General features: G+C 28.1%; 1 protein-coding gene across 1 annotated transcript in view; it reads left to right on the top strand.

Moving 5' to 3' along the window:
* LOC111639106 overlaps positions 1–22,758 on the top strand; it is a 135,643-nt gene that overhangs the window by 77,335 nt on the left and 35,550 nt on the right. The window contains exons 3-7 of the mRNA XM_023384884.1: positions 13,029–13,128; positions 17,458–17,532; positions 17,602–17,708; positions 21,183–21,346; positions 21,391–21,441. Of these exons, the coding sequence (XP_023240652.1) occupies positions 13,029–13,128; positions 17,458–17,532; positions 17,602–17,708; positions 21,183–21,346; positions 21,391–21,441 (497 nt within the window). The remainder of the gene's footprint in view (positions 1–13,028; positions 13,129–17,457; positions 17,533–17,601; positions 17,709–21,182; positions 21,347–21,390; positions 21,442–22,758) is intronic.

Genomic DNA, 22,758 nt, shown 5'->3' with positions numbered 1-22,758 from the left:
ACAGCTTACAACATTATATATCACTTAGAAGCCAGAATAAATTAAATAATACGTTAAAATAGAATGTTTAAACAGCATTTATATCGTTGTCTTGTAAATTAAACGATGCTCAAATGTTAATTTTTATATTTCCTTTCCCCTTTTAATTGTAATTTTGCATAAATAACTGTAAATTAATTCTTGTATTAATATTAATTAAATACGAAACAGTAAATAATATAAATTAAAAGTAAATATTGAAATATTTTTTTGGCTTATTGTCTTGCTTTAATTGTAAATTATCATTAATTAAACAAAGGCATTTTCTAAAGCAAATTCCAGTTTGCTTGCTTAAAAATTAGAAATTAAATAACGAATTTATTTTACTTAAATTTAAGCAATGAAAAAAGACAGTTTTTATTGTTTTTTCTGCCGCAATTTTTAAAAATTTTTATTTACACACAATGTGAATAAACAACGATAACAGTTAATTCTTAAACATTTTATCTTAATTTTTTTCGTTTTATTGTAATTAAGTGTAAGGTGAACACAGATAAAAGACAATTTGTAAACACTTTTTCCGTTTTTTTTATTTTTCTATAGTTAAATATAAACTAATCCATGATAAAAGATAAGCATTTTTCTCGTTTCATTTTAATTAAAACAATTAAAAATACAATTATTTGTATTTTTTTCCACCCTCTTTGAAGCTTAATAACTCCTGTTCCTTTTGCCAAAAATTCCTGAAATTTTGCGGGAGGTTTGCGTATTAGGGGGCTCGATACTACTAAATTTTGGTAGTTAAAGGTCGAATGAGAGAGAAGATACAGAGGGTCACGTAGGGGGGATGGGACTTAATGATTTTACTCGTTATTAGCACTTACAATATTTTATAAAACTCATCCCTACCTTCAAAATTAAGCGTAGTGGAGGTGGGACTTAATGATTTTACTCGTTATTAGCACTTACAATATTTTATAAAACTCATCCCTACCTTCAAAATTAATCGTTTTGACATTTTATGATATAAAAAGTTTTTTAATAGAATCTCGTAAAAGATGGCGCCATAAGCGATNACTTTTTTTATATTTAAAAAGTTTTGAAAATGAAAATATTTTCAAGAATTTTTAATGATTAAACAATATTAAATTATTATTATTATTATTATATATGCCTGTCTGTACAATGTCTTATTTCGACCTCATCGACCCCGCGAGTAGCCTGGTCTAGAGGAAAATATAAAAATCAGAGACTATATAACCAAACTGTCACCTTTCGGAATTTAGTGATTTTGAAGTTACTTTGTTATTCAGAAAGATCATAATCGAGTGAAGACAATAAAAATAATTATCAATTAGTTCCTCAATCGGTTATTTAATTAGCTATCTGTGTTGTGTATTATACGGTATAGTTGCAGAAGGTTAAATCCTGTAAAAAGACGGACGAATAAAGTAGGAACTAGAATAAAAAAACGTAGTTGATATCAAATGATTGCAAACTACATAAATAATATCTAATCGTAATGAATAGGGTACGCGAAAATACTTGGCTAGCATTTAAAGCTAGATAGTCTGGCTAACATCTACGGTATGAATTGCAATAACTTTTTAATACTTTAATATATTATGATTAGTATAAATATCCAGCTTAACACCGACTCCACATCTCTATATTTCATTTTGAACTTTTTATTTAGTGCTTTTTGGAGATAAATAATAATAGAAGAATATATACACAGACATTTATTGATCGTGTGGCGTATCCTTTACCCCGAACAATTTTTGCAGTTCTATTTTACTCCTGGAATTTTATACTATGTATTATATTATAAAAATATTAGATTTTATGCACAGTCGTTAATATTTGTTCTATTCATTTGCAAACACGAATCTGTAATTATTGAGATTGTTCCTCATAATAGGGTTTTTAGGAATGATTATACATATTTCTTTATTCCAACAGTGTTTTTTTTATCTACGAAACAAAGGTCTGTCCATTTGCCGGCTCGTTAGATTAGATTCTCAATTTGTAAAGTTTTTCAAAATTTTTATTTAAAATGTAAATGCACGATATAATTTTCTTATGCAATTCGTTTACTTATTTTTTATTCTGTCCAAATATAATTTTGGTGGTACTTTCATTTTGAAAAAAAATATCGTACAAATTTTTAAAACATTTATTTGGTTTACATAATAATAATAATAATTTAATATTTATATACACAACGTGTAACTAAATTCTGACAGTATTTTATGATCAAAATAAGCTGGAATGTTTGACGGAGGGGAAAAAAATGAAAGGCAAGTTTGCTGAACACGGGCCGAGAACCACTGCTCTCTAGAGTGACAAACTGATACCTTTTACGTCTATGATCGTACGGCGATCTTGCATATTTATTTTTATAAATTAGTTGAAATTTACAGAAAAATAATTGTTGGAATGATACTGGGATTCGTATTCATTTCTGTATTATTTAATTTAATTGTAAAAATAATAGGTCTACTATTTCTACCGCAACTCCGATCTTTACTTCTGAAATACGTCAATATCCTACTTGGAAACAAGTGTTTTCGATATAAAAATATGTGCATTGCCACTGGCGTTTAGGCGATTCAGGTAGCTTAATACTATAATCATTCTGACAGTAACTTATCTCTCGTACGTTTAGCGGCTTCGTGCCGTATTTTCCGATCGGAATTATTGATTTCTGATTAACCTTTTCTAATCGCTAATTCCGATCGGAAGATCTAATTTAGTGATAAAATTTCCTACGAGTTTTTAAAATTTTTTTCAGGAAACGAATACATTGCGGAATAACGTTAAATTCTATAAAGGAATAGTTTTGTTGGAAACAAGTCGTTAACATTTTTATGAACCGAATTATCTTTATAAGCAGTTTTTGCAACTTAAATAACAATCTTCGAATCCGTTTATCTTCCAATAACTATTTTAAATCGAGTCCACTTCTCTTTTTTTAATGTTTTAAATTCGAAAATCATTCATTTCCCTAATGATACATACCTTAATGTAAATTGATTTCGTCTATTATTAGAATATTAAAACGGAATATCAAAACCGTTGCGCATATATTAGTTTTAACGATTTATTATATTTAAACGTATCAATAATTTAAATTTTTATTTACGAAATTGCATTTTTTTAAAAATTCCACAAATACATATAAAATCTTCACCATCCTGCAGGCAGTAAAAGGTTTTATGTCCATTATGGATTCGTCCAAATACGCAATGGAGGCTGAACCCAACATAACAGAGACCAAATCATTTGTAAAAACTTGTAAGCCAGCACTCGAAGTCGGACTCTTAGAGCTACAGGTTCACGCCTTTAATGCCTCGGTTATAGATACAGTGAAAATCGAAACGAGAGACTGCTTTCCCATTTTTCCCAAGAACAAAATTATATAGAAATCCGAAACCTATATTTTTTTAATAAGTACTGTAACGAAATCAATGGCGTGTCTACAAATTCGTATTAAATATGCAAGAAGAATTTTATATTTTTCTTAGCCATGTATGCCGCTCTGTTGGAATAAAGGAATTATTTATATCACGCATTAATCATTTCTCAGATCTTATAACGGATCTTTTTTCAGATCGCTTCCAAAGTATAAATCGGCACACCATCCACGATTTATTCGAAATCGTATAGTTTCCGACGGTGAGGAAAGGGATCGTTGTTATCCCGTAATTAGTAAAGAGGACACGTACGAGGCGGGTCGACTTGGCGATCGATACGGCTACAATGCGTATTTTCCTTCTTTTTGCGGGCCATATCCGGACTAGATATTCCGGTTACGTCTTCTGGTGTTTTCTTTTGTAATGTTTCCTTATATCTATTGCAGTTTCCGAGAAAAAAATATCAAGATTTCGCGTGAATTTAATGAATAAAAACCTAATAGTCCGTGGGTCGAAGCGCGTTTGTAGGTTGCGGAGGTGCGTCGAAGGGCGAAGAGCGCGCCGGACGAAATCGTCATCGATTTAGTTTCTCCCCCGTTTGACGTCATTGCGATAACTACGGCAGAGAGACGGCGGGTCTCTCTCCGCTATTTTTCCATATGTAATTGGATTTCTACCGCGTATTTTGCGGTTTTCAGACAAAAGAGCTCGGAATGGTGGCGAGTCGATGGAACCAGACCGAGAAATAAGAATGGAAGTCGTCGTCCCAATAATTCTGGAATGGATCCAGTTTCGAACGTTGATCCCGTCATTTATCTTTTTTTTTCTTCCTTTTAACTCCATTCCGGTCCATTGTTCGCGTCGTTAGCGCGCTACTTTCGGAATATCAAACGATAATATATATTGTTTGTGCGTATGTTTATACGCGATATCAGGAATTCGCCCAGCGTAATAAATTTTGTAGGTCGTTTAGAAGTTCGACAGTGGCGAGTGAAGATTTTCACGAGAATGATATTGGATCGATATTTAATCCGGAGCTGCGATTGTATCGTTGACATCACCCGCGAAGTATCGATGTTTCGCGTTTCGTTCCCGGTGTACCTATTACTATTTGTACCTTCCGCTTAAGTACAAACGGGGAATTTTATACGAAGAGAAAAGCAGAAACCTTTCCACCTGTACGTTTACCGCAATAAATTCTGATCGATCGGGAACTGGCTCTTACGTGAGGCCATTGATTAGTGGTTGCGCGCCTCCATTCTCCTAAGATTGTTACTCGACCGTAGGAATGGCCCATTATCGTTCTCCCTCTTCCTTTTCGGAAGAATTAAACGAATAGAAAGCCAGCTTTTGTATGAAAATAAAAGATTATCATCACTAATTAAATTTCCTAAAAAATAAAATTGTACTGATTTCTACTTCAAACCGGCATTCGTACGGTACTTTAACACTGGTGGTAATTTACTCTCCGAAATGAAGAAAAATTGTATGCGATACTGCGTATAATCGAGCAATTAGCGCTCTCTACTATTAAAATATATCACGTGTAATTATTATTTTAATTTTCATCCAGCGAGAGACTATTAAGCATTTACGGTAATCGTTTGCAGAAATGAAATTCAATTTATAATACATGATACGTTTTCGTTCGACGCGAAAATTCGTTTAATCTTCGGGAAAAAATGCCAAGAAGAATTGTTTAATTATCTAAAACCGTTGTGATGAAATGGACTCCGAGTTTTGTTAGAAAACTGCCGGCCGTTATAACTAAAAAGAGAATTGAATGACTTGGAACACTGCCAAAAACTGTTTCGGCCGACGTCACTAAAGCTTTCCCTCGATTTATTGATAAGTTTATTTTATTTAGATTAAGAGTTTTTATACGGTGGAAATAATTGTACAGCAATTTACTCCATTGTGTAGAACGTGCCCTCTTGAAAATTAATTTCCTTTACCCTACTGTTACTTGCAATCCGCATTAAGAATTTAAATATAAAAATACGTAAAAATTACGTGTTAATTCCCTCGTATACTGTTCTTATCGATGATAATTGTCGAATCGCATTAAGTTGGAAAATACGCTAACCTGCGTAAAAACACAATGACAGGAACTGATGATTTCAACTAACTAAATTGCCATGTCCATCAATTCTCCTAAGAACCCTTCTAAAGATTTATATATCGTATCATTTGTTAAAATGTATAATTTATAAACGTGTAATTTAAACGTACAGTTTTAGAAAGTCATTTTAGCTAAATAAAAGTGATCTCGGAAACGAGGGGATGCTCTTTGCAAATCAATATTTAAAAAGTCTCTTAAAGCGCTTTTGAGGCCTCCGACCCAATTTCTTTACAGGTATTAAACAGACACAGGTATAGAACACAAATACTAATGAGCAATGAGATGATGCTCCTAAAAAAGTGAGGCCCCAGCCATGGTCGACGTATGGCCATGCATTAACGCTGTGTTAGGAAGTTAACAATAAAAACGAGCAATTATTTATTGACATCGTCACAATGCCGGACTGCAATTTATATTTTTAATTTATTTAACTTAAAATATATGCTCTCCACTCCAATTAAGTGGCTCTCCCCTGCACGTACTGTACTGTACTGTACATCATACTTTCCTTTAACAGAGTCGTGCCGGGTCATCTATCAAACACCTTTTAGGGAAAATTTTTGAATTGAAAGAACATGACTTCCGGTTTTCATCGAAGTTCCTGTCCCATAGGCTTTCCATGTCTAGTGGCGTCTTTCATCTATCTAACTCCGTTCTCGAGATTAAGGAAAGACGGACGGACGACAATGGGAATTTATAGGTCTATAATTTTTTTCAAATTGCAGCCCAATTAATCACTCGGAGTATTTCGAAAATTATTTAAATTTGTTAGTAAATTTCAAATTTTGTAAGATCACTATTATGCCGTAGAATGTCGTTCGTTAAACGCTTTTATTTAACTTGGTTTGTATGGTGTCTTCAAATCTTGCAAATCAAATTTCGTCCATTTCTAATTAAGATGAAGGGCTGAAACTTTGAGGACATACTTAAGTCCGATGACAATGCATTTTAATGATGATTTAGAAGTGATCCCACACCCATCATTCTACCCACTACGAATCGAGTAAACATAACCAAATGTGTGTAAAGTGTAAATGCACTATAATGATGTATAAGACGAGGAATGCCCCATTATCACCTCCTTCGTCTCGAAAAACAACCAATAAAAGCATTATTATTATTAATTGCATAAGGTTATATCTAAATTTAAGTACATCTGGAAGCGAAATCTTGTTGGGGGTCCGGTCCGGGTGGCACAACTGGCAAGCCAAGGTTGCGGTTTCAAGCTCCGCCCCGGGCCAGTTCTTTTCTTCCAGATGATTCTAAATTATTAATTTAGTTAAGAGATAACGTCTACCTCTAGTAGCAAATTACTTAGTATTAATCATAAAATTAACGGAGTTCTAGCCCGACTATTTAAGGCGATCGTTTGGTTATATTTTTTAAAATATATATATTAAAATCAAGTATTTTCTTGAACAGTATCTGTGTAAATCGGAATCGCACTGTACCGAATATTTTTCCGTTTTGAACAGGCTTTTATTTAACGTAAGAAAATTCCACCGTTCCGAAGAATTTTTCCCGTTTAGACAGGTTTTACTGAACTTTAAAATTATTATTAAGTTTTCAATTTGCATTATAAATACAAAATGTTCTTAACATTTTTATTTGTGTTATATTCAAACGTCCTAAATGCTGTTGAATCCCACAACAAAAAGTATATGATTGTTGTTATTTGTTTACAGCTTATAATAATTTATTCCTTTTCAAGAATGTTTTTTAATTTGATTATAACTTCACGTGTGTTTTTAGTTATTGACAGTAGCGGGCTTTTAAGGGCCCGAGGCATACACAAATATATGTTTATGAATACTAGATCTTGATCCAGTATTCGAAATCTTAGCTAGATCCTCGACGTTTTAATATCAAATATAGTGTGATACGGGCTTTGCCTTATATAAATAAAAGTTCATGCTGGTTTGGGGACCGATTGTTCTTACACGAATCACATAATGATATAACGATGTTTTTAATGTATTTATTTATAAAATAAGTAATTTATGTTATTAAATTTTTGCACGTTTTAGCTATTTTATTAATAATATCACTTGGAAAACATTGATATTTTAATACTCTCAGTTAACATTTAATAGATGTGGAATTATGAAGAATAGAAGTCTCATACGAATTTAAATTATAATATTTTACTTATTTTCCTAATTTTACGTAATAAATTATGTTTTAGAGACAGATTTCAAATTTTCAGTCTTATATATTTTAGAATTCATTGCAATATTGAGAAAATTTTGTTACAGGCATTGAAAATTTAATTCTTTATTTTATTTTATTTGAAAACAAATTCTGTACGAGATTTATTTTCAAATAGAACCATTTTGTTCTATTTGAAATATTCTGTTCAATGTTAGTCTCTTTACTTTTGAAGATGTCAAATGGTTTAAAAGTGGAGAATAAATTGAATTCCAGGATTCTTTTACTTTTTTCAAAATACTTCTGTAAAGAATTTTGAAATAAAACAAACTAAAAAATTGCTGATGATAATTTAGTATTGTGTTTAATTTTCTACTTTATAGATTCAAATCCTAAATTTTTTTCAATTTTATTAATAATATCACTTGGAAAACATTGATGTAATATTGTTCTCTTATTAGGTTATATCTTCAAAATTGCTTGTATTTGACATTTCTAATCTTCATTTTTGACAACTAAAAAATTAATAATTGTTTCCAAACAATACTAAATTAATCAGCCTTATCATATAACATTTCATATACAGTTTGTGTTAAAATGTATCAAAATGTTTGCAGGTACATTTTTCTTTGATTTGATATTATGTATCAATAAAAAACAAATAAAATATCAAACTGAGTTTCTTAAATTATTAGTAGTGAAACAAGAAAATATTAATCCAAAACTACTATATAAGTTTTTGAAAAACTAAACAGACCAGAGAAAAATTCTGAAATTGAATCAACTTCAAACTGAAATTAAAACTATGAAAAATGATCTAAAAACAAAATTAAATGTGAATTTTTCAGATATGTTAGATCTTATTAACTTGTTTTTAATTAATGGGAGAAAAAAATCATCCGAGAGCAAATAAGGATGGTCGGAAGGTCGGTGGACTGTTTTTAAATTATTGGATAGCGATAGATTTATGACCAGCAATTTGTGAAATTGTGTCAGAGGATTGTAATTTATGCTGAACAAAATTTTATTTTCAACAATTTTTGTAAAGTTTGTAAGTAATAAGATATTTGAATAAGGCAGTAATTTAATCTTTACAATGGTTTACTGTCTTTCAGGCATCCCAATATATCCAAAAATTACAGTATTTCTCATTAACAAAATTTTGTGCAATTAATGATATATTTCTCAAATATAAATTTAGAAGTTTTATCTAAAAATATACTTTTACATTAATACTTTTAGCAAACTGTGTTTATTGTGTTTATCTGTGTCAATAATTTTATTTTGACCTTACATCAGACGATATAGACAATAATTCTTAATTTTTACATGTATAAATTTTTTTTTTATTCATGAAAAACATGAAGTAATATTATGCTCATTTATAATTTATTTTTGTTTTATCAGAAAAGATGGCAAGTTGACATCTTATTCTATCTTTTTATTAAATTAAATTTTATTAAATGGAAAAAAACACTATTACTTATAAAAAAGAAAAGGACTTTAACCTTCATTTTTATTATTCTATATATATGATTTTTTCTTTATTATTTTTTATTTTTGTTTGACCTAATTTTTACATTCTTGAGTATTACTAAAAAATGGAATTAATACAAATCTGATATCTGTTGAGAGTAAATGATAAAGTAATGTCTTTGATCTTCATAATGGTATTTAGTGTCTACCGTTGGTTTAGTATTAATCTTTTATGGAAAAATATCTTAATTCATTTATATCTAATCTTGAGTCTACAAGTATTATTATTATTTCCAGTTTCATTTATTTCTCATTTATATAGAGTTACCATAACTTAATCATAAAAAAGAAGACAACCTAAGAAACTTTTTGATTTTAAAGAGTAATGTAAAGACTAAATATTTTATGTTTTTTATTTTATAATGAAAAGAAAATTCAAAAAATACATTTTTATCTTTTTAATAAATTTATAAAAATTTATTCAGACAAAAATTTTACATTCAAAAAGAGGACATGTATGGATAGCAAGTTACATATATAATAACCCTAATTTATATGAATTGATTGTTTTGTTGATATTGCCAAGTCTAACAAATGTCAACAGCCCCTTTACCTTTTTCTTGAATTTTAGTTTGTCCCAAATTTTTCAATAGAGAATTGAAATATAACTTGAGATATTCTTCTATAAAACATTTGTTCCAAGATATAAATTAGGACAGTACTATTTATTCTACTGTAAAATGTTGTGTATTGTCTTGAGTATAAAAAATTATTAAACCATTAAATTTTATTTGAAATTAGAGCTTTGTCTTTTGAAATATAAATTTACTGGAATTTGAATAGGAGAAAATAATAAATCTGTAGATGATATTTCCAGAATATCTGAGTCCCATGTATATTTTACAATATGTAATTTCCCAAAATTTTAATATTGCTAGTGTAATATCCAGTGGCATATTAAACCAGTAATACTAGATATAAACCATATATAAACATTGCATAAAGTCATTTGCAATTTTTGTATATTTTTCCAATTTAAAAACTGAAATGTAATGTATGAGTGTTTAAGATTTTTGCTGGCCTAAATTCTTATTTGAAATCTGTTAATCAAGTGCAGAAACCATTATTATATTTTTATTTTTTAATGTCTCCATTAATGTGTCCATATAGGGTTAATTTGTAAATTTAAACATATTGTAATGAGGATAATTTTGATGTAGATTTGACAATTTTTATAGTTCATTAAATATCACTCATTAAAATAAAAATATATAATTGATAATGATTTAAAAAAATAAGTAGATTCAAGAATAATAATTTTTCAAAATTAATTATTTAGTCATTTATTTAGAAAAAGTAGTAATAATGTAGAATATACTATACATAAAATTTATTTACTCAAATACAAGGTTTAATGATGATGAAATTTAGAAAAATTTATCAATTAATACAAGAACTAATGACGATGCTCTGACTGCAAAGATTTAGATTTTATCCAAAATTTTTGTTGAAGATTCTGTTTTTGTTTTTGCTATAATTTCTTAAAATCAAAGGCCAGATCCACAGGAAGGATACACAGGTTTTTAAGCCTTGCCATTGACAAGAGAAAATATTAAAGCGCATTTGTTCATACTTCAAAATGTTGTTTTAAAAAACATTTATGATGGCAAATATGGTTTATTGGACCATCCACAGTTTATTAACATGTGCATGACTTATAAGGTACTTATAATTATTTCAATACTTTTAATTTTTGAGTTAGCCCTTTTTGGTTCTTCTGGATCTGCCACTACTAAAAATTGAAATTTTTAAAATAAGGGGCTGTATATAAATTATGTTTTCATTTTTCTTGAAAGTTTTACTCCTGCTTACCCTCTTTCCCAGTTTGTCTAAATTTCCATAACCCCTGCCCTCTGGATGTTCAACAAAACTTGACCCGGAATGATAGATACCATAAGTAGAAATGAAACACAAGAAATTTTGAAATAAATATAATAAAATGCATGAACTGTACAAAATTTAATGAAATAAATGGATACCCACTAACACTCAACCCCCTCTCCCTTGTCTAACTTGTCATAAACCCTTCTCTCCTTTCCAGTGTGGATGCCATTTATGGACAGCCCATCTTAAATTTTTATGATGTCAACAGCTTATCTGTGGTATTCATATCAGGAATATATATATTTATGTAAAGGCCCTGTAGCAACAAATGTTTGTTAAAATATAAACTAAATGCTATAAATTGAAAATACAGATTTTTATATTTATGTAATTTTAAAAATATTCTACTGTAGTGTTTTCTACATTAAATTTACATTTTATTTACAAGTATGTCCTGCTGTATTTTATTTCCTGAATTGCTCTTTTTTTTCTTCTCATATTTTAAATGTTATTTATTTATTTATTATTTTTCTTTGTGCAGGACCAGGAACTGGGGCACTTGCTCATCCAATTCTTGTTTATATACACAAACTGTTGAAATTATTTCTTGATTCTTTATAAATAAACAATGAGGCTGGATTAACTATCAGACTAGAACTTGGCTAATGAACTATTTATGTAGCTCATTAGCCAAATTCTAGTATGATAATTAATTAATTTGACTATGATTTGGTTAATTCTATAGTTCAGACTTGGTTTTACTATATGACAATATTTTTTAATTTTATTTAAGAATTTTGTTACAGTAATTTTAATCTGTTGAAATTAGTACAAACGTTTTTAAATAAATTAAAATCATTAATTTTATTCTATAATTTTTAAATTCATATATACAAAAAAAGAAGTTATTTTGCTACAAAAATATTAGATAATTAAAAATATTTATCTTTTAAAAATGATTTCTTAATTTTATTAGATAATAAATCAAGCATTTTACATCACAATGAAAAATATCTATGAGTTGTATATTTGAGGAGAGAGAAAAAAAATATCTCTAAGTAAATAAATTTACATATTCAGAAGTTTTACTTATAGAAAATAGAGAAAGTTTAAATACATTTCTAAATTAAATAAGGAATTTTTATTTTTTAAATAAATCTCATTTAAAATTAATGATACTTTAAACCATTATAAGCAAATCCTCCAAATACTTGTACTGTCTGAATTTATTCTCTTGAAAATGAATAACAGGTTTTTATTTTCAAAAAACAACAGATACAAAGAAATAGTTTCTATTCTGTTTTAAAGATGATGTTATTTTTTAATTAATTTTTTAAAACATTGTCTTCGGTTTGATTTTTAAATTATATTTGGGACATATTAATTAATAATAAACATGCACACATGTATACAAATATTTGCTTGAAAATGAAAATGTTAAAATTATGATTATACTGACTTTTAGCGTTTACTATTCAATATTTGGAATTTTTTTGGGAATTAAAATATTTCAATGTCAAATAAAGACTTTTAAATTATGATATTTTAATTTCATAAATGACTCATTAAATACATGATGTTTAGTATAATCTTTGCTATAATATTCCTTTAATAATTCTTTCATATATAAAACTTGGCAAAAGTTAGCCAAATTACTGCAAATTATATAAAATAATTTGTTCACGTACCTATTACTTACAAAATTTTATTATTTAAAAATAGCTGCTACATTTATATATAATATATTATTAAGTATTGTATTGCTTAATATAAATATTATTTACTCAAAATATATTCCTTTTAAAGCAGTAAATAATAATAATAAATATTATTATATAAAATAAGCTTTGAACTTCTTTATTACAGAAAGTGTCCTATATTCCAAATAAAAAATTACTTTTAATTTTGAAATTTATTATGAAACTATTTTTTGCAAGATATACTGAATATATATGATTTTTTCAATGTTCATATTGTTAATTATTTATTTATTTGACAATTAGGTTGAAGAAGTTCGTGAAAATATTGATAAAATTCAAACTAATGTGGAAGAAGTTAAAAAGAAGCATAGTGCCATCCTTTCTGCCCCTCAAACTGATGAGAGTATGCATTTTATAATTACTATAAGTCTAATATATAATATAAGACATAAAATTTAATAAATTTTTTTGTAATTTTTATAGAATAAAATTTCATTTTATTATTAAACTTAGATTTTATTCTCAATAATGTATGCCAGCCTTACTCAACTGGTGGACTCCCAGCTAATTGCAGGTTTCCAAACCATCCCATTTTCCCTACATGAATTATAACAAACAAGTACAGGAGTTACCTAACTCAATGTCATTTGGAACAATGCATTAAAATTATGATGCTATCATAAGCCTGATTTCACAACAATAGTTAGAGAATGGAAGTGCAATTTCTCTCATTAATTGTAAATAATAGTTTGACTTAATAAATAGCACAGTATATGATTCTTTGCATATCAATGTAGAGCTAGTAACATGATCGATCACTCACTCCTCTCCACTTGTTTAATAGTTCAGAGTACAAGATCTAGACCAGCAGTATTTCTGCCAGTTCTATATTCAGGCCTTGTTGTAAATTAGTTGAGTAGGAGCTGATGTATGCCATTGAAATACAGTAAATTCTAATTGATTTCTTAATTGGTTATTAATTAAATTAGTCTTAGTCATTGAGAATTGCTTGACCCATTACCAACTTTGTTATTAAATGATTTAATATAAATATTCTTTTAGATAGAATTAGTTAGCCTAATAAATAGGGTTGTAATAAATTGAAGGGCTTATCATATCAGAGGTTGACTGGAATAAATAGTCTAGATTTTACTAAAAATAGCCTTTAATTAATTACAATCAAATTTTAGTAGGAATGCATTTCGGGTACAAAGACCCCTCATCAGCCTACATACATTCACACAGTATAGACACCAGTATCCATCAAGACCATCATAACATAAATAGTAAACTAAGACTAAAACATTTCCCATATATATACAGTGCACTGTTTACATACAGTAATATAACTAATACCTTACAATATACTAAAACCAAAAACTACTGAGCATATAAATTTTAATGATGAGTTATATTTTATCCATGACTGGTAAATTTCTCTTTTTTTCTCTCCTTTTCCAAATTTTGAGAGATAATTCAACTATTAATAATAAATTATTGTCAATTATATTATAAACTTAAAAGGATGAATTGAATCTAAAAACTTACATTATTAATAGTTAGTTTTCCTTTAAATATTATTGGATTGATATCTTGTCCTAATGTAATCTTTTCACACCTTTCTGTTATTAAAATAATAAAATAAGATCTTCAAACAAATTCATAAAAATAATAAAAAGCCAAATTTAGCAGCTTTATTACAATTTTACAGAAAGTGTCCTATATTCCAAATAAAAAATTACTTTTAATTTTGAAATTTATTATGAAACTATTTTTTGCAAGATATACTGAATATATATGATTTTTTCAATGTTCATATTGTTAATTATTTATTTATTTGACAATTAGGTTGAAGAAGTTCGTGAAAATATTGATAAAATTCAAACTAATGTGGAAGAAGTTAAAAAGAAGCATAGTGCCATCCTTTCTGCCCCTCAAACTGATGAGAGTATGCATTTTATAATTACTATAAGTCTAATATATAATATAAGACATAAAATTTAATAAATTTTTTTGTAATTTTTATAGAATAAAATTTCATTTTATTATTAAACTTAGATTTTATTCTCAATAATGTATGCCAGCCTTACTCAACTGGTGGACTCCCAGCTAATTGCAGGTTTCCAAACCATCCCATTTTCCCTACATGAATTATAACAAACAAGTACAGGAGTTACCTAACTCAATGTCATTTGGAACAATGCATTAAAATTATGATGCTATCATAAGCCTGATTTCACAACAATAGTTAGAGAATGGAAGTGCAATTTCTCTCATTAATTGTAAATAATAGTTTGACTTAATAAATAGCACAGTATATGATTCTTTGCATATCAATGTAGAGCTAGTAACATGATCGATCACTCACTCCTCTCCACTTGTTTAATAGTTCAGAGTACAAGATCTAGACCAGCAGTATTTCTGCCAGTTCTATATTCAGGCCTTGTTGTAAATTAGTTGAGTAGGAGCTGATGTATGCCATTGAAATACAGTAAATTCTAATTGATTTCTTAATTGGTTATTAATTAAATTAGTCTTAGTCATTGAGAATTGCTTGACCCATTACCAACTTTGTTATTAAATGATTTAATATAAATATTCTTTTAGATAGAATTAGTTAGCCTAATAAATAGGGTTGTAATAAATTGAAGGGCTTATCATATCAGAGGTTGACTGGAATAAATAGTCTAGATTTTACTAAAAATAGCCTTTAATTAATTACAATCAAATTTTAGTAGGAATGCATTTCGGGTACAAAGACCCCTCATCAGCCTACATACATTCACACAGTATAGACACCAGTATCCATCAAGACCATCATAACATAAATAGTAAACTAAGACTAAAACATTTCCCATATATATACAGTGCACTGTTTACATACAGTAATATAACTAATACCTTACAATATACTAAAACCAAAAACTACTGAGCATATAAATTTTAATGATGAGTTATATTTTATCCATGACTGGTAAATTTCTCTTTTTTTCTCTCCTTTTCCAAATTTTGAGAGATAATTCAACTATTAATAATAAATTATTGTCAATTATATTATAAACTTAAAAGGATGAATTGAATCTAAAAACTTACATTATTAATAGTTAGTTTTCCTTTAAATATTATTGGATTGATATCTTGTCCTAATGTAATCTTTTCACACCTTTCTGTTATTAAAATAATAAAATAAGATCTTCAAACAAATTCATAAAAATAATAAAAAGCCAAATTTAGCAGCTTTATTACAATTTCCTTTACACTATGATGTGACTTTCATTCCATCATCTGTTTTGCCTTGTCAAGTTTTGTAATATGATGTCATTCCACATTGTTATTCATTTTCTCATCTTCATGCACTTTCAAAATTTCTATATGTTCTTGTAATTTTCTTTTTATTTGATTATTTTCTGTCAGTATAAATTTAATACTATCTTTAATGATTTCACACCCTTCATTATTACAATATTGTGCACTGACAACGAGATTAAATTATTTTTAATGGCATATATAGGTTCTTTAATTCTTGTCTTTAATTTTCTTCCGGTTTCCCCAATATATCTTTATGTAAACAACTGCAATCCAATGAATAAATTAAATTTTTTTCTATGGTTCTTGTATGATTTGGTACTAAAGTAATATCTAAATTTTTTAATTCTGTTCTTAATTTTTCAAAAACACCAAATGCATATTCCATTTTAAGATATATTTGAAATTCTCCCAGTTGTCTATTTAATATTACAGTACATTTTTTTATCTTACTTGTTTTTAACCATTTTAGCAATAAGGTTCTAAGATAAATATTTAAACAAAACATTCTTTTTATATTTCCATTTCTTGATCATTTCATATAGTTGTTCTCTCTTTAATTTTGTTAATCTGAAACGTATTCTTCTTCATATATAAAGGTATATTAGATTTGAAGTGTATGATTGTAAATATTCCCATTGGAATATAGTATATGAACAATATGTATACAATAAATGTAGTATGAAGGTTCATGAACTCATCATTGTCTCTTGTTGTTATAGCAATTTTGAAGAATTTTAACAAACAAGACCTGTTTTCTTTCAAACATCAATATTTTTTTAAAATACTTAAATTTTATAATTATATCTTTTAAATTTTTGCCAGTTATAAGTAATGTAATAATAAATAAATTAGAATAGAAAATAGAGCTGCTATTCCCTCTATCCAGAATTATTCACACCATGTTTTGCACAGAACACCTCAAATGCATATACCTTAACACCCTCAGGAATAAGCACTGCATTAACTTCAAACAAGAAATGATGCTATCAACAACATGGAAAGCCTTCCTCAATAAAACTCTAAAGTAACACAATACTGATAATGCGCAAGTCTACAATGATGACATCGGTCACACATGACAACGTTCCAGAAAGATTTCTAAATTAGAATAATTATACTGTATACTTTACTCATAAAACTGAATTATAAAATTCTTAATCTCATTGAAAAATGTTAACAACAAAATTTCAAAATTAAACTTTTTTCCAATTATTGTGTTTAAATATTTTCTGAGTTATTTAACTAAAATAACTGAATTAGTCAGTGTTAATATGAATTTAAAAAGTTCTGTGTATACTTCATATTTTTATACTTCACTATTTGGTAATATTCAGTTCTTATTAAAAATATTTGAGAAAATCATTAATTTAAACTTAAATAAGAATGGTTAAAATTTTATGATTAAATGAATTTAAAATTTTAGAGGTGAAACAAGAATTAGAAGATCTGATGGCCGATATCAAAAAAACTGCCAATAGGGTTCGCACTAAATTAAAAGGTAATTAATATTTTAATTACTTCATTTTGTACTAAAATTTCTTAAAATATTATTTATTTTTCTATGTAGATAAGTTTTCTTCTTTTGATATATCTAGTGTAGATCTGAGCAATTATTTTCTTATGAAAACTAACAATAAATTGAAGAAAACCTTAAATATGGAAATGACTTCAGCTGTTTGATATAATGTAGTCTCAAATTATTCATAAATACATTTGTAAGAATTACATAAACATTAACAGTAATTAAAATTTACCTAATAATTATCTCTGCGTCATAAAATTCTAAAATTATTATTGGCTTTTAATAACATTTTTCATGACTAAAGCATCCTATCAAATTTAAATGTTAAATGATTATGTAAGAGAGAGTTTCTCATTGAGTTTCTAATCTCACATTTAATTCAAGAAATATCAAAAATAAACGTAAAATTTAAAACTATAAAATTGAAAAGAAAGAAATTATAAGCTGATGTTTTAATCTGACATATATAAAGAATATAGTTTGTGGAAGACTACAAAAACTCCACAAATGGGCTGAAATGGCTAATTTTCCTGAGATGATATTTTGAAAAGCTTTGATGTATTAAATATATTATGTAAAGATCTGAATTTTTTTTCTTTTTCATTAAAATTTTTGGTATACACTTTGTCTATCCTATTTTACAAATAGAATCAACCCATCAGCACAATTTTTACAAAATCTTGCACAAAAATAATTTAATATAAAGTTTATTAAAATAAGTTTTTTGTAAGTTCATTTTGATGAGTAACTGTGCTGAAGTAATACATTATAAATTAGATACTTTATTATTTTAAGATGGAATATTGTGCTAGTACATTTAGAAAATTGATTTTTTATATCCTGATATTCTAATCAGATTAAACAGATGCAATTTAGCTTAAGCACTAGTGCATTAGGAAAGTAGAATATATATTTATTTAAATAATGGATATTGTAATAGAAATGAGAAAAAATGATAATGAATAGCTTTAGCAAAATTTTCAAACATACAATAAAATTGTCAAATCTATCTAGTTTTTTAATAAATTATAAGTTATTTCTATATTTGGATAATACATGATTGGATATAGAAATCCGTATAGTTAATGTTCAAAAATTTCTTCGTTGTTATTAAATTATTAATATGAGGAACAGACTCAACATGTTCTTTAATGTTTGTTTTAGCTAAAATCATTTATGAAATATTCAGTCACTACATTAATATGGAGCTGATTTCTTTGTCTGGTGAGAAGTTAAATGACTGCACTGAAAAATGTGTTCCAGCAAGAATAGACAATCCCTGATTAACTTGCTTTCAGTTAGTTTTTGTTTTAACATTATTTATTTATTTATTAAATAACTGTTTATAATTAATTATCATTTTCTTGGTATAATGCAGTTTTAAAGCATCATCATCAAACACTAAATTAAAAAATACTAGGACTAGTAGATAATATACAAGAAAAATATCATCATCATATTTTGATATGGGTAATCTATGGCTATGTGTGAAAAGAAAGAAAACAAAAACAATTTTTAATTATTTGTGGTTTGCACAATGGAATGGCTTGTCTGCCAGCCAATTTTGCAACTTATGATTTATTATGAAGTAGTTAAGTGATTTGATCGAAAGTCGCCAAGAGACTTTTTAGAAATCATAAAAATATCTTTGAGTCAAAACTTTTTTCATATTTAAATTAATATATTTTCTTTCAATAAAATATATCAATATTTATTTAAAAATAAAATTTTTTAATCTTGATTGAGTTTCTCACTTATTTGTTTCCAATATATTTTTATAGCTTTTAGTATGAATTTTTATATCTACTTTTATACTATATCTACTGCTCTTAGGAAATGTCTTTTCTATGTGATTTATGATCAAAAAAGTGGACATGTCTCTGCTAGATTTCATATCTAATTCCTTAAATAATGGTCAAGTTGATTTCTTCACAAAACCATTAGTGTCTCAGAAATGAGCTTTAAGGATAAAATGAAAGAAATATACAAGACTAATATGAAATTATTAAAAATTGTGTTTTTATAAATTTCACATTACATACTTTTATGCTATCTTAACTATTCTTTTTCTTCATGCCTTCTACTTTGTGTGTATTTAGTGTGTAAAAGGCTTGATTTATCAGCCTTCCCATTTTACATCATTTAGGACGATAATTTGATTTGTTTGATCATACCAAGGGAATAAATGACATAACTAATTTACAGGATAAACAACCTAATTATAACTAATTATATAACACACAATCTAAGGATGATACAGTTAATGACAGGACAATATTGATATTAAATTTGGGACTTCACAAATTTTTAAGAATAAGGAATAACAAAAAACTCAAAATATTAGTTTGAACAAGTAATTACACAAATTAAATTTTGTAATCTCTAATTCTGAGTCCTTGATTTGGTTTTAATGCTATTGGATAATCTTGTTTAATAATTCAAGAATCCATATGCCATTGAACTAGAACAACCATGTTCTCCAGTTATTGATCTAAGCCTACACAGACAAAAAAGCTCTTTTTGTCTCTTAGCAGCAGATTTTTATAAAGTGTTTAGGATAGAAGGAATTTATATTCCTTCTGTCCTAAACACTATAAAAGAACCAAAAGGTACCAAAGAAGGCATACTTGAGCTGTTCTGTGCTCATAGAGAGTTTATAACAGCTGATAAGAACAACATTGATGTACATGATGTCCCCTCAAGTTCATTATCTCTTCTACCAGTTTCAAATATAATGTCTAGTAGTAATCAGGACTTTGTAAACTATATTGTGAGGTATATTGCATAGATTAAAAGTGTAAATGACATTTGAAATATATCAACTGTAATTTTAAACTTTAAATGAATGGGCAAGCTCAATTATTTTTGCAGGAACTGCAAAAATAATTGAGCTTGCCCATTTGCTTTAGTGTTTCAGAAATGACCTTTAAGGATAAAATGAAAGAAATATACAAGACTAGTATGAAATTATTGTATTGTGTAAATTAGTTATGTCATTTATTTCCTTGGCATGATCAAATAATTGAACTTGCCCATTGTTCTTGATTATTATACATATTTAGTCATATATCCAGAACTTTATCTCTTTATTTACTACTACAGAATAAATAGGAAATGAATGACTACAATGCATTGTGGTATGTTGATAAAAAAAAAAAAAAGACTACAATGCATCTCGGCATTAAGTCATGATACAAATTTCACACCAGTGCATTTTTTAAAATGCCAGAATTTATCATGACACTTTATAAGCAGCCAAAAAATGAAATTTCCTGTTGTGGTTGTTTCTATAAACTCACAATGCATTCTTGGTTGTTTTTTTCTCATTGAGTTTTTTTTCCATTCATTAAATCTGTAGGCAAGACTGAATTCAATTAATTTGTATACATAGCAATTTGTTAATTATAATAACTCTTTAAATGTTTTCAGATAGACTAACCTGTGCTAAGTATCATGGGATCATTTTGACCATAGACACTTTTTAATGGTTAATTTTTCAGGTTCATCACTTTGATGTACTGTATATGTTAGGCTCAAAGACTGATATCACTCACTGAATGAAAAAAATGGCCACAAAGCAAAATTTGTGTCGTGGCTTTCATAATATTTGACCACCATGCATTCAGGTTAGGTTACTCGGACAGGTTGAAATTGGTTCAAATGTTTTAGTTAGGGTGCCTGATGTTGATTGGGGACATGTAGCTCCCAGAAATGTTTTAGCTGTTGTTATGAGCATTAATCCATTGGGTCTCTATCAGTTAAGAAACAAAGGTCTTCTCGCTTTATGCTCGTAATAAATTTACAATTTCTGAGAATAACTTTATTAACATTCAGGACGTCCCATGAACTTCACACTTTGCTCAGCATCCACGTTAACATCTGGAAGTAAGCAAGGGTTTATAATGCATCACTGTAAAAGACACTGTATTGATAAAAAATGCAAATGTCGCTTAAAGAACAAAATGCAACTCGAAATGTCACGGTAATACTTCTCGTAAAAATAAATAACTGAAAAAATTTTTTGATTCTCATAAAAAAGACTGATTTATTAATAAAAGTTCCTGTCAAAGTTATTTTTAGTAAATCAGTTGTTAGAAAACGTTGACATATCGAGCACTGCAACAGATTTTTCACAATTGATTACATGTTGAAAAGTAACCAAGTAACCTAACCTAACCTGAACATGTTGTGGTCAAATATAATGAAAATCACGACACAAATTTTGCTTCGTGGCCGTTTTTTCGCTCAATGAGTGATTTTTGATCTTTGAGCCTAACATATATACTAATAGGAGACTTACATTGCTTTTTTGATTTAGGGTATTTTATAGTTTTATGTTTGAGGTCTTGTAGAACATCAGGGTACCTTTTCTGTTACATAGCATTTAAAGTGGATTTTTTGTTGTTAGAATAAAACTAGAAATGAGTGTTAATTTCTTGTAAGACTCATTAGTTCTTGCAATACTAACTGTGGACTAATTGTGTTTTTGTTCTCTTATTATTTTTTACTATTTGATGAATGAATTCATAAATTATCAAGCATTGTCAGATATGCATTGCTCAAGAATACCTTATTATGGAATTTAAAAAAATAGTCAAGTCCAGCAGGTAGCCAGAAAATGAGATCAAGAGATCAACTTTTGTCTCAAATAAAGACAGCAAGACAAATAGCCAGTGCAATGAATGAAATAAGTTTGTTTGTGGTAATCACAGTAAAATCATTTGTAAGAGTTGTGAAATAAATAATTTTTCCATGAATTACAAGGGCTGTTCGGAAAGTTCGCGGCCTTGCCTATATGCGGTGCTGCGATCAATTTTATTTTTGGCGGGAATAATTCAGCCATCTTTGCTAGAGATACGATACCAATTTCAGCTTGATTTGTCATAAAGTTTTGCCACGACAGCTTAGCAGATAGTCAGTGTGCACATGCTTTGTCAAAAATGGAGAAGACGGAGACTCGTGCGGTCATAAAATACCGGACGAAAAAATGGTTGACCCCATCTCAAATCAAAGCTGACATGGGTGAAGTTTTGGGAGAGTCTGCTCCTTCGTACATCACTGTGAAAAAATGGACAGCCCTTTTTAAATCTGGCAGAGAGAGTGTGGAAGATGACCCTCGCAGCGGACGGCTGTCAACTGCTGTCACTGAAGAAAATATCGACAAAGTTCACGATTTGTTATTAGCAGATCGCCGTTTGAAAA

The sequence above is a fragment of the Centruroides sculpturatus genome, unplaced genomic scaffold (genome assembly GCF_000671375.1).
Source record: "Centruroides sculpturatus isolate CEXI.00-Female unplaced genomic scaffold, Cexi_2.0 scaffold1238, whole genome shotgun sequence".
Taxonomy (NCBI): Eukaryota; Metazoa; Arthropoda; class Arachnida; order Scorpiones; family Buthidae; genus Centruroides; species Centruroides sculpturatus.
The sequence above is the reverse complement of the archived record's forward strand: the minus strand, read 5'-3'. Positions and strand labels throughout refer to the sequence as shown.